This window comes from Corvus hawaiiensis, chromosome 1, assembly GCF_020740725.1.
Source record: "Corvus hawaiiensis isolate bCorHaw1 chromosome 1, bCorHaw1.pri.cur, whole genome shotgun sequence".
Taxonomy (NCBI): domain Eukaryota; kingdom Metazoa; phylum Chordata; class Aves; order Passeriformes; family Corvidae; genus Corvus; species Corvus hawaiiensis.
The window spans coordinates 7,084,920-7,098,857 of NC_063213.1; the positions used below are offsets into that span (position 1 = coordinate 7,084,920).

General features: G+C 42.7%; 1 protein-coding gene across 1 annotated transcript in view; it reads left to right on the forward strand.

The window, feature by feature from the left end:
* The first annotated feature begins 480 nt into the window (after positions 1 to 480).
* The window catches only part of DPP6 (dipeptidyl peptidase like 6), a 544,191-nt gene continuing 530,733 nt past the window's right edge, over positions 481 to 13,938 (forward strand). Inside the window, exon 1 of the mRNA XM_048324150.1 lies at positions 481 to 721. Coding sequence (XP_048180107.1) covers positions 665 to 721 — 57 coding nt within the window. The 5' untranslated portion in view covers positions 481 to 664. The remainder of the gene's footprint in view (positions 722 to 13,938) is intronic.

Sequence of the window (13,938 nt, forward strand, 5' to 3'; positions counted from 1 at the left end):
CCTAAACCCTGAACCCTAGGACATCTGGAAAAGGAATTGCTCAAAAAGGCAAGACCCAAGTCCTTCAGCTTGGTTGTAAGGAAACATCTGCCCAGCATTTCTTTCACTGTAAAGAGCTGGACTCACTACCCCGAGCACCAGTGGGTCAAACACCAGCTCTGTGCGAGCCCGTGGCATCTTTAACGCGATTTCTCACTGCCCACGCTGGGGTGGGGGATTAAATGAAATGATGCCGAAGGAGTGAGCGGTGCCGGGGGCGAGGCCGGGCCCGGGACCCCGGGGTGGGGAGCGTCCCGCGGGGCGCGGAGCGGAGCCGAGCGCAGCCGGGCGAGCCCTCCCCGCTGCCGCGGCGGCCTCGGAGGGCGGGGGGCGGGAAGAGCCGGGCTCGCCTCGCCTCTGCTTCGGAGGGCGGGGGAGGAAAGCGGTGCCGGGGCCGGGGGGGTGTTTCGGGTTTTGTTTTGGAGCCGGGAAGCCGGGAGCGCCGCCAACGAGCAGACCCCGGCGGACGGGGGCAGAGTCGCGGTGCGGGTGAGAATCCCGGTGCGGGTGAGAATCTCGGTGCGGGGAGACCCCGTCCTGCCCTGCCTGCTGCCATCCCCCCTCCGCCGCTCCTTGGAGAGTCGTGCCCGAAGCCCAACTTTCCAGCCCGCCCGCCGGCCCCAGCATGAACCAGACGGCCGGGGTGAGCAACCACGTCCGCTGCTCCGGCAAGGGCTCCAAGGTAAGAGCGGCCGGGGGTCCGCCCCGCGGGGAGCGGGGCTCGCTGGGCTGCGTGGCGGCGGGGATACCGGGTCCCCCCTCCTCGGCTCCCGGTCCCCAAACCTATAGTTGAGAGCGTGTCCCCCCGGCCCCGGGAAGCAGCCTCTGCTCTCCCCGCTAGCCCATCGCTTGGCGAAGTTCAGCATCTCTCCCCGGCTCCCGCCGCCGCCCGGGGCGTGGAGCCGCCTCCCCGCAGGGTGCTGGGGCACGGATGGCTCTGGATGGCTCTCCGTCCCTCCGCGCAGGGGTGACCCCTTCGGGCTGCGAGCCGGGCGGGTGCTGGACCGGGCGCTCAGGGTGCTGTAGCCTCATAGCTTCAAGTGCTGGAACGGTCGGAACTCGTGCACCTGCTTCAAACGGGATAAAATCCTTTGAAGGTAAGGGTTTGTGGTGGAGTGGAACGTGGGATCAGGTACAGCTTCATCTACTGTTTTTACTTCTTGCCGCGGTGTGTTTGCATAGCCAGAATTAAAAATAAATAGCTGAGATTAAACACGTTATTGTGCACTCTGCTGAATTCAATCGAAATGTAACTGGGTGCTTGCAGCTCATCCAGGTCAAATTTGCATTAATGTTTTTATGTAGTGATGAACATAGCCCTTACATCTACACAACTACTTCATGTTGCAGAGTATCAATGCTCTAAAGGCAGATGCATGTGCCCTCTTACAGACAATTCTGCTGATGTTGTTCTTCTGCAACTCTTTGAAGTGTTTCTCTCCGTTTATTTATTTATTTATTTATGTTTCTCTGTTATGGTGGACACACCACCCTCCCCAAGATTTCACATGCTTTTTGGGGCTAGTATTTGGTAGAGAGATATGATTCTATAATACCTAATGGGATGCACCCTAAAGAAATGCAAAATTTACCTTTCACTGGAAGTGGTGCTGTGCTAACTTTTTTAAAATTTTATTTTACCTCCTAACACTGGCGTCCTGTTCTATCCTCTAGACTTGGTGTTGCGGTGTTGTTTGAGATCCTGGTGCTGCTGCTGCTCACCTGGTTGTATACTTCATGTCTAGTTAGTGCAGACCTGACTCTACAAACTCTCAGGCACACAGATTTACTTCGTACCTCCCCTTCTGTGAAGTTAATACAGTTGTTCCTCCTTTTCTCATATAGTGTTTTTAGGGTTAAACCCACTAGTCATAAGGCTGTGTGAGTATTAAAAAATGCAACATGATGAGGGCTGCGGAAGTAAACAAACAGATTAGATGAGTCTGCTGAAATTATTTACTTGGCTCCATGACTAATCATATATTTGAAGTTGAACCCATACCTAAGCTCTTTGCATAATTCAAGGACCTTAAATTAAAGGTCCTCTGGATCTTGCCTGTAATTTCAATGCTGGGCCTCCTTCCTTTGCACTTTCTGGTTTTCTTTGAGTTTTGGGTTGAACAGCTAAGGTTATTGCATATCAGTAATAATTTATTCTACCAAGCTGCTGACCTAATACTTTAATGCAGAAGAGAGATTGGACGCAAATGTGTATATTCTTAGCACATGATAATTGATACATTTTTATTTGCCTTGAAGGCATTTTCGTCTCATTTTCAAATGCTGTAGGATGTGGATATTTTTTCCACAGGAAATAAATACAATTTTTTCAAGTCATAAGTTTGAAATTATTGATGGTTTCAGGATTTAATTAAAACACAGAAAGCTCCATGCATGACTGATTTAGTTTCAAGGAAACCTTGCAGAGTTCAGAAAAGAGAGTTTATCAAATGGGGCTGAAAAGTCAAGTAACTGATTGGTAAGAGGTCTCTGATGGAGTAGACAGGAGGCAGAATAGCCAAGTTTTTTGTGACTCTGACTTCTAAAGCATAGAAATTAGAAATGCTGGTGAGATGTTTAATATCTGTGTTTCATTTGTTTGGAGTTTTTTTCTGAACAACAAACAAACAAACAAAACCTCAATGATAAACAAAACACAGAACCACAAACGGGATTTGTCTGACTTTTCTAATCTCCTAACTTTTGAACTCGCAGCCAATTTTAACCAAAATTGACAGAATAAGAGTAATGTTGTGTCAGGTTGCTACAAGTGTCATGGAAATCAATTGTTTAATAGAGAAGGACTATTTAATACCTGAGTAGAGGAAGAAGCAGGGAGAAATCTGTCCCACCCTGTCCCAGCACCTCAGTCAGCACATGGCTGTTGCTACAACAGCATCTGCCCTTCATAGGCTGTGCAAAGATTGGGAGGGAATGAGAGAAAGGAAAAAGCACAGAAGGAACTCCAGAAGAACTGAAAGTTTGTGGAGGCAAAGAGGCAGCCATGGGTGAGGGCTGGGGTCTTCCCAAGGGGGAGTGCGTTGAGCAAGTAATTAATCATAAATCAAACACTTTGTTTTCACAGCTGAATAAACAACCTGTTAGGGTTTTTTTCCTCCCCCCAAAAAAGTTGTTATGATGTGTCAACTCCAATGCCAACTCACTGAGGTAAAGTCACTCTTCTTCCTGGCTTCTTCTGAGTTTCCCTCTTGCTAGGCAATGGGCACTTAGACTTCACATTTCTTTTGCAAGATTTACAGCTTTGCTCAGTTGTGGTGAGCAAGGGAGGTAGCATTTTAAAGGAGGGATACAATTAAAGCCCTTAAGTAGATGGGCTTGTTTGTAATTCCAAACTCTAGTAATGCATGCCCACTAAAAGGTGTCTATATTTTTAACATTTCTATGTAATGTTTTTTAGCTGTTTCTAACCAAGAGCTAGAAGCTCTAAGCCACTCATGAGTGCTATTGAAATACTGATTTATTGTCTAGAGAGAACTATTTTTGAGAAATAGTTTGTGTACATACAGCTTCTAATGCTCTTTTTTCTGCCTGTGACTAATCCCTTTGCCTTTCCTAAGACAATTTGTGGGAGGAAGGCAAGAGGATTCACCCCAATGCTGTAATGAAAAGCTATGTCACAGGAAGATTTCTGATGTGTTGAGGTGGTTGGGGTGGTGAGCAGCCCGAGTCTGTACAAAACCCACCCACCCTTTTTGTGTGGGCTGGGAGCAGGCTTTGACTCTGGTTAAGGAAGTGCACTTTACTGCAAAGTCACTCAGATCCTGCCAGAAGAATTTGGGGGTCAGTTCCAAGCTGTCACATTTTGACAGATTTCTTGAAGCAATTAATGAGGGCTAAGTCCATATGGGGACTCAGGCTTTTCAACAGTGCATGTTGCAGCTCCTGGTTTTTGGCTTTTATTCAGCAGCTCAAAGCCCCACACCAACCAATACAAGACACAGAAATTGTGTCTTGAATTTAGCTTCTTTTCTTAAATTAATACCAAGGAAGACACTGTGAGAAGGCACTTTGTTTCTTGTTGGGGCTCCCAAATTCATCTGTCTTCAGGGAGGAAAATCAACAGAAATCATTTGGGGTAACTTCTTTCTTTAGAAGCTGTACTTGGGGTCCTTCATCTGAAGACCATCCCTGTCCTCACCCAGTGAGAAAGGAAGTGTCCCATGGAGCAGGATCTGTGGATCTGGTGTCCTTCTAAGTGTCGAAGAGGATTCAGAGACCCATCAGCTTCCATTCTTTTAGGGACTGTTGTACCCATCAGGAGACAGGCTGCTCCACAGCAGGAGCCCTCCCTTCTCTCCTTTTGCAGAAGGGCCAGAGCAGAGTTCAGGGCTGTTCTTTGGAGTCGGTAGGATGGAAGCGCACAGTGTCTCCTGTCTCTTTATTTTAGATGAAAATGCCTTTAGCCAAACCATTGGTTGACATGCACAATTTGGAGGGTACAGTCTAAACCCCCAGCTCTGTACAGTAACCTCAGCAGCACATCAGGACATGTTGTTTGGCACAACCCTGCTGCTATTCAGTCTCTTCCAACTTCTCTCTGACTGTCTTTTTGAACAATTGCAGCTGTTTTAGCTGTTTTGTGTGGAGCTCAGTCTTGGACGTTGTCAGTGCATGTCTTCTGGATCAGCTTTCCCTAATCCGATCCCTGTTGTCCCATGAGATGTCAGTCCAGCTCCTTTGCCATCCTCATATGCAGTTTATGGCACCACTGATGAATATCCAAACTGATTATGTGTTTGGAGGGTTGATTATGTGTTTATTAGACATTTGTATCTTTATTTTGTGGAGCTAGGCTTTAACCTCTTCCTGATTCCAATCCTCATGTGTGGATGGGAGACAAGTGTTTCCCTGCCTCAACAGCAGTGATGAGAATCCCTCAGGCTGTATAGTAAAATGAAACAAAGCTGAATTAAACCTGAGAAAATGGGGCTTGTTTCCATCATGGATTTTGTTGGTGTCAACACACGACACACATTTTGGACTGTAAAACATACTAAAAAAACCAATTTTCCTCTCTCAGTGTTATTTACGTAAGCATTAAAAAAAGCTTGCTGAAACAAAGTTAGGACATCCACCTGAATAACTGCAACCTCACTTTTAATCACCAATAATGAATGCTCAAGGATAACAGCAAATCATTTGGACAGATTATTTTTTTTCTTTCCTTTTAAAGGAGAAACAATTGTCTGAATTAGCAGTATTGGTATGTAAGAATGTGGGTATGAAAACAACGCAATGCAGTAATGTAATGTGTTTGTTAAAGTACACTCAATTAAGCTGAATTGAAAATGCATTTCTGATTGTACCCCTGGTTTCTCTCTCTCATTGTTTTGAAAAGTACAAATTTAACCTAGGAGAAAAACAAACTGCTGATGTAGGGTGTTCTGGCTGCCCTGATCTAAAGGGATGGTGCAACTTTTGTACAGCTGTGGGCAAGAGGTCCATAATATCCTTTTAACAGATTTTGAGGGAGTTTGTTTTTATAGTTTATTCCTTAAACGATTAATAAGAGATTATTGCATCTACACTGGGTAAATCCAATTATCTTCTCTTTTACATGAACTATTCCCCTCATATGAATTCCACTGATTTCAATTGAATTACTGCTTATTTATGTTGGTTTAATTGCAGAGAGATTCAATACCTCCAAAGTTATGGAAGCAGTAGAGGCACAGCATTTCTAGGACTCTTGGATGCAGAAAATTAAGATAAGGAGGTTGTGCTGGCTCTTCTGTGTTACTGCTGAAGTGGAAACGAGTTCAGCTTTGCTTGCACATTGTATTTTACTGTGAGTGGTAAGTTACCCTGCATGGGCACAGCTAAGCAGTGCATTTTTGAGTTGCCCAATTTTAGTGCTCTAGTGGGAATTCAAGGTTGACTTCCACACCTAATAAGTATTAAAGTAGGACTTGATGTAGCTACCAGGGTGTTAAAACATAATCAGTCAGCTACCTCCAAAATCCAGGCTTACTCAGAGGGCAGTGGCTTAGAAATTACACTTCCAACTCAAAACATCAACCTTCCTGAGTAGTCTGATATAGCACTGCATGAGAGACACAGACAAGATCAGTGCCCCATCCTGCTGCATGTTGTGACCCCACACAGACAGAAATGGCTTGGCCTTCAGCGTGTTTATGGTTTAAGCTGACAATAAGGAGCAAAAAGCTGGGAGAATGGGAGAATTACTCTGGTTTTGCAGGCAGTGAAGTGCCAGGAGTAAGCCACCAAACATACCAAGCAGAAGAGAATAATAACAATCTCAAATTCTGTGAAAATTTCAGACTAGGTAGAGATTACAGACTGAAGTTGAGCTTTTCTGCCATAGAAAAAAAGGCAATGCTAATCACTGTCCATTTAAGAGCCAGCAGGCTCATCAGCATGTGCTCCCCATATCCCAGCAGCATATCCCTCTCTGTGAAGCATGTTATCCCTTGCCCAGGGTAGGTGTCAGCAGGAAAAATCTGTGGGCAAAGAAGGGAGAGAAAACTGTAGACTTGGGTCCTCTGTGCACTAGGGAGCCAGGTATTAGTTTGGCTCCTGAAGGAAGAAGGTTTCATTTTGTACATGAAGTGGAACTGTGTAGTGTTGATTTAGCTCTTTCCCCTGTACCAATTTGTGTAGATCCTCTATCTTCTACATCCTTTGGGAGGAACTTCCACAGAGCTGCAGAGGCAAAACCCATCAAAACTTCAAGTGGTGAACTCTAAATCAAGAAGACGTGCCAAGGAACTTAGGGGAAAGTGTTTGAAATTGGTTTTTATTACATTCTTTGACTTTCTTGTAAACTGTAAGTTTTAGTGGACACTATCTGGAACAGGCACTGAATTTAGTGAGAGAAGTTCTGCTTCTGTTGATGTAAATGGAAAGATGATTTTAGAAATTTCTATGGCCTTAAGCAACCCAGCCCTAAGGATTTTAGGAGTAACAGTTGTGGGAACTTCTTGGTTTGATCTTGTTATTATTTCAGACAGTGAAATCTGCTTTCTCTATAATTCTACCTGTAAACCTGATGGCTTTTGGCAGTTAATTCAGCCATGTTCCCTTGAGTGCTTCCTGGGACTGTCTGAGTGTCAGCTGTCTTATAAAGGTCCACTTAGCAGGATATTTGGCAAGAAGAATAATGGTGGGTCAGGACCAGAAATTTCAGAGGAAGGCTCAAAAGCCCCTTTGAAGGATGGGAAGCCAAAGGGAGATGGCCAGGCTAATGCTGTAAGTGTCCTGAGTGATCAAAAAACCGCCTGGCAGGGGTTGTGCTTTCCCTGACTGAAGGGAATCCTACCACAGGATGCAACCTGAGGAACAGCAGGCTCCTCTAGCCCTGGTGTTGAGGTAGCATCCTGTCGAGGATATTTTGGGTGATGGAGAGCAAAAGGAGCTGTGATTTTTGTAGCCCTGAGAAAATATGCACCAGCAAGGGTGTACTTTGCCTACAACAGCTGTTATTTTAAGGGTCTGGAGAAAGACCCTTCCTCCCTTATTAAATACTTGCCTGGAGCATTACGGAAGGGCTGGGTGGAGCTCAAGGGGTTCCCAGCAGTGTGTGGGATTTTGTGCTCCATATCCCTGCAGTGTCCTCAGGCACAGGAAGCCCTGAATCTGATGAGTTCTGGGCATCAGCGGTGACAGAACCATCCCTGTTTATTTGTGGGTGCTGCTCTGCTGCTGTTTTTCATCTTTAATGAGAGCTGAACACACCATAAAATTTTATTGGGTGTTTATGCTAACAAAATTAACTAACAGTTGGTGCTTTAAAAATGCAGCCAGAGCTCTGAGCTCTATAACTGGGAATGTGCAATGGCTTTTTAACTGGTGTAGGACAGAGCAAATGTGTGAGTGCCAATGTCATTTAACAGCAAACAACTTTATATTAACTTTTTATTGACCAGAACTATTAATTGAAATTTCCAAAATAAACCTTAGCATGATATGTGCTTAAACAAAATCGGATTTTCAGACGTTAGATAGCTGGAAGCTCTGTCAAAACTGTGGTGTTAATTTATAATACCAAGACCAATGGGCTGATAATCAAAATAAATTAGCTTAGCCACTTCAATACTTCAATGCTTAAATCAAATAATAGGAAGAAGATTTATTCTAGCATTTTGATTATTGTGTTTCCCAATAAAATAGATATAATATCATGCTGTGAATGCTGTATGGATTACTCGAGGCCACAATTTCAATGGGAGTACAAAGAACCTCTAGGCTACAGAAAAAAAACCGAAAAGGGATTATCTTCAGACTCAAATTCTTGCTCAGTAGAATGGAATTGGCTTATTTCTATATCAGCACTGTTAAGTAAACCTAGGAAAGTGATTTGCTTTCATTCATTTATTTATTTAGTGCTTTTATTTATTTTCATGCAGTTTGCCCATGCCTAATCTGGAGAGTTTGATGTTTATGGTCTTTGCATACCAGGACGTTTGATGCTGGTTTTAAAATAAGCAGATTGACATGGTGGGATTTTTAATTTTTTAAAATTTTTCTTATCAATGAAATAGTTTGATTATCAGATAACACTGATTTACCATGTATTTATCTAGGTATAGTCAAGGATAATTTGCATTTCATGGCACTTACATAAATAAAGTTTGGCTAAAACACTTGAGGGGAATGTCCTGATCCCTGGATTAAGCCCTGAGTTACATTGGGATGGTGACTGAGTGGTTTAGGCTTGACATTGTCATGTAGTTGTAGGTTGTGGCTGATTTTGAAGGCCAGGCTCTGCTGCCATCAAGAAAACTTCTCTAATCTGCTTTTAACCTCCCAGTGTAAGCATGATCTTGGGGATGTGATGTGAACTCACAGCAGTCAACAGTAGTTGCACCTCATTGAGACTGGGAAAATGGTTCTGCTCATGCTTTAGTTTTTTATTGGTGAAAGTAAGGATGAGCACTTCCCTTGCATGGTCTGTGAGCTCTTTGGTGGAGGAGGGTAACTTGGTAACCCACTAAGTGGGGCTTCTATCTTTATTGTTGGCCTTATGTTACTGTGCTTAAAATCTGAGAATTTAACAAATTTTAGTGCCATTCATTCCTTGGAATGAAGGAAAAAAGGTAGAGAAGGGACAGAAATATAGTAGGTTGCACAGTCCCTATTCCATGTCATCCAAACCTTGCTCCAAAAGACAGCCTTGGAGGGAATGCATGTACCCAAAAGACAGTAGTGTTGCAGGCATGTAGCACAAGGAGGGTAAGCAGGGACCACATCAATTTTTCAGCTCACTTGAAAGGAAGGCTGTTAAAATGATAAGACCTTTGGTAATTTAAAAAGAGAGCATGTACAGCCCTCCTAGGTGTCATGTCTTCAATTAGGCAGAATAAAATATGCTGCAGCAAAGTCAGGGCTTGTCCTTGGTGAGGGCCCCAGGGAGAAGCTTGGGGACTAACAAAGGTGGTGGGCACTGGAACCCCTCTCAGCTCTGCTGGCAAATTGAAAAGGGGCAGGATGTCAACATTTTGAAACCAGCTCATTTTCTTATCTGCAGATGGCAAATTGGAATGCTAGGAAGAGGCTGAAATTATGGCAGACAGATGTGTGCTGCTGGTAATTTACTGCTACTCAGGGCAGCAGATACACCACAGAATTTCTTTTTTTTATTATTAGTTTACGTTTCTAGGCTCTTGACTTTCCCTTAACATCCCAGCCATCCTAGTGTTTGCAGATTTTTAGTGCAGTTTTATATTCAAGTCCAATTTTGCTAGATAATGACCTCACACAGAGCTTTTGCCACTACTTTGGCTGTTCTCCTAAGTGGAGGATCAAAGAGTTTTTCACAGGTTACAAGTCCAGGAAAGGTCCAGCAGCAGGGACCAACATCAGTGTTATTTCTATTGCAGCACTCTGTAGGAATGCTAGTTGCATGTTGGGATTCTGTTGAACAAGAGGATCTCCAACCAGACAGCAGAATACTGCTTCCTACATCAAAGAACTTAGATTTTAAATTTGTTCATTGCTTTATGGTCATCCCTCAAGCTTAGAACTTTATTCTTCCTCTTATATTCTTGGTTCTTAGCAGTGATTTCTGTGTGTGAGCTCGCTGATTGTCACAGGGCTTCTCTTACACTGGTTAGCACCTCTCAGGGCTGCGCCTGGAGCCCCCTGGGAGCAGGCAGTGAAACACAATTCCCTCGACACGCTGTGTTGCCTCACTGGCAGTCCTCTTGTCTGACCACCCGTTGCACAATTAATCTGCCAGCAGAGGCCACTGAAGTTTTTCAGTCACTTACTCTAGCTTTAGCCACTCTTTACTGTTAGAGATCTCTCCTCCAGCAGGTCAGGACTATCCTTTAATTTCCCAGGTCCTGATCTCTGCATGCTCTGTACCTTCACATTTTCTGACTTGTTGTGAATTTAATCACTTGAGTTATCTCGATATTGTTGGAATTCCCTAAGGCTGAAGCAGTATTGCAGAGCATATCTGTGCCCTGTCTGTATCTTTCACTCCCTCATTTTGGGTTCATTCCTGCTTGCTTCCTATGCCTGCTCTGCTCCTACTGTTTTTGGGTGGGTTTTATTTATGGCAGGGGAGGGCACTGAATACTCCACTTTACAAAGAAGTTAATTTACTTTCAGTAAATAAAACCAGCTGGTTTTCCCTTACATTAAACGATAAGGGAAATTTGCTTGTATTTTTTTTTTTTTTTGGTTAATCTGTGTGTATTTTTGCCTGTAAAGTGCATTTGTAGCACAAAAAATAATTTGCCTTGCTGGTTTGATCAGCTCAGGGGCACTAAGCGGCTGATTTAGACTGAAAAACAGATATCTTTAATGGGGCCCTGAAAAGGCAGTGATGGCTCTTAGGAAGGTAGTTCAAGCTGCCACTCAGAAGCTGCATCTAGCCATGCATGATCACAGTGGAAGTGATGAAGGTATTAGCCAAGGAAGGAGGGAGGAAAGAATTTGTTTATGAACCCTCAAACTCTTTAGTTATGGCAGTAATTTGTTGGGTTTTTTTCTCTTTTATCCTTTTTTTTTTTTAGAAAACATCAGTGCTTTTTATGATTTTAATGGAAAGTGATCAATGCTGTTCACCATCACAGCATTATGATAAAAATGCTAAAACTATCTTTGACAGCAGAATATTGTAAGTGACCTCCAACAGTTAACCTTCCTCACATACTTTCTGGCTGTATCTTCATTATATTTTACAGCATATATTTTTCACCAGAGAAATTGTGATTGGCAGCTGATATGGACTAACTGAAAGAGAGGGAGATTGTCTTTATTTTCTTTAAGCACAGGAAGGATATCCATGTCTAACTTCCAGTAATGCCAGCAGAAGCAACATCCTTAAATCTGTGTGCTGATGGAAGAATTGCCTCTAAAGCTTTCAGTGTAAAACATGCAATTTATTGAAGAATCACTAATGAAGAGCGATAGTTCCTAGTGCTTAAAGTTTTAGTGATTGTACAAAAATGAGGCCTATTGCATGTTAAATTATAGTTTGTAGAGACATCACAAATTACTTATTCTTTCTTGAGAGATCCTTTCTTATTTCCTTGTTAGTATTTTTTAGATTTGGATTTTGATATGGACATCATTCAGAAAAAAAAATTAATATTTTGTTCAATGGAAATTGTCACTTTTATACTCTCATGCTTTGGAAATAGAAATTAAAAAGACTTAGGGAGCAAATTTCACTGTGGTCCTACCATTGTTGTTTCCAGACTTGGCAATTTAACTAAGACTGTAACATTCATATGAAGACTGACTGTATTTACCTGAGAAGTAGCTGTTCTTTGCAGAGGCTGAAGTGCACAGATACGCCCAAATACTGCAGTAAAATAATAAAATGTAGGTGTTACCAGAGCAAAGCTGTATGCTTACATTGTGTGGTAGAAAAGGTATCTACTGTCCCATGTGTGGTTTCAAAGCCAGCATGCCTGATCTTGTCAACAGCACCATGGAGTTCAGGTGATAGTGTTTGCCAAAAACCAGATATTTTTTGATGAGTGAGAAGGGTATACTGGAGCATCACTGGAGGGAAACTTCCTTTCTGATGTGTAAATATGAACAAATCTTCACATTTTGGCTCCGTGTCTACGTGTGCTGTAATAGCACTCCTGAGCACCACTGTAACAGCATTTCTAACCATGAGAGTTCATGTATTTTTCAAGATTTCCAATTTCATTTAATAAAACAGCAACAACAACAAAAAAAAAGTAAAAATGTTATAGCCAGTGCTGCTGCAGAGGTGAAAAAATGCCAAAGTGCTGCAAGGGAGTTGGCTTGAATGAGTCCTCAGAAAGATTGAAACTCTCTCTCTGCACTAATTGGGAAACCAGTGTAAGGTGATCCTTGAAGTATAGGACTCAGTTTAGGATTACAGCACCGATATTTAGACATTTATTTCTGCTCACATGTAATTTAGTGGCAGGATTTTTCTGCACTAGTGCTGTGTGAGATGCCACACATCCTTCCAGCTGTGTTCCACAGGGACACGACCTTACCACAGGTCCTGTGTTGTGTCTTCCAGCACCAAAAGTATGTCTTGGAGATGCTGGGACATCTCAAATGATGCTAGATATCTTCATTTAGCCAGTGGGATTGGACAGGCAATACCTAAGCTCCCATTATAGTCAGTGGGACATAGTAGTGTCTAGGGAGTGATGAAACTCACTGCAAGGTTGCTGTGGGCTGGCTGCTCCCTGACTTGCTGCTTATATTCCATTGATTTCCTTTGACTAGATCCCTGTTGACTCTAATAGGAGTTTAGACACCTGGTACTCATATAAACACCTGAATGTAGACATCCTAATCTCAAATTGCATCCCTCTTGTAGCATCAGCCTCATCTACTGTGTTACTAGTTGTCAGTGTGGGTAAGAAAAGTGGGAAGAATTATGGTATTAAATTCTTGCCTGCCAGTTCCCAAGATCCAGGATGTTTCTTGTGTGTCCAGATGGATGGCTGAATACCAGAGTGTAATCAGCAAACCTGAAAGTGATTTATCTATAAAAATACAAGGCACAGCAGTCAGAGCTTGGGAAAAAAAGAGCAGGTCTACTTTCCTAAAATCCGGTCTCGGAAAAGCTTTGTTTATTCTGATCAGGGTAATTGTGGTAGCAGACTTAGATTTATGTCTGCATTTCAATCTTGATGAATCCTTGGAGAGGCAGCCTGTTGTCTGGACCAACAGAAAAAGGATGCTCACGTGAATTTGAAGATACCAGCTCTTTTGAAATAGGCAAATAAGGATTGCAAAACTGCTGATATCAGTGCACAGAAGATTTATGAATCTCTACGTGGAGCAGAAGGCAGAAGTGGATAAAGCAGGCAAGGTTAAATCATGCTTTGTCTATAATTGTGAGCATGATATCAATGTATGTGTCTGTGACTGCTGGTTCCTTTGGGAACCCTGTCAAACATTAGCTAGTCACTTGTAACTCAGGCCATGCCTTATTTTCAAAAATTTTGCTCTAAATAAATTTAAACAATAATGAGATCTTGTGTTGAAAAATGCACTGCTTTCTGTTGGTACCATATTTTTTTTATTTTGCACAGCAGATTGCCCTCCCCTTACTGCTCCAAGAACTAAAGATGGGGTATTTACTCTAGTGTCCAAAGCCAAGGCTCATTCTCCACTCCCTTAAGATTGGTTAAATGCCACCATGGTGACAACTTCCCTTAGTCCTCTTGTCATAACTTCAGTGGGCTTAATTCAGCACATGGCTGATGGTAAAGAAAAACCAGGCTATGTCAGAACTGCCAACAGCTCCTGTTATACCAACAGTCTTAGCACTCTTAAATTCTAGCATTTAGTTTTACCCTGGTTCTTCAATATTTAGGAAAGAAGATCTAAAATATTTAGACCTCTGAAAGAGGCAAATGCTGGAAAGGTTATTTGGGGGGAAATATAGTTGGTTTAGTCTTTTTT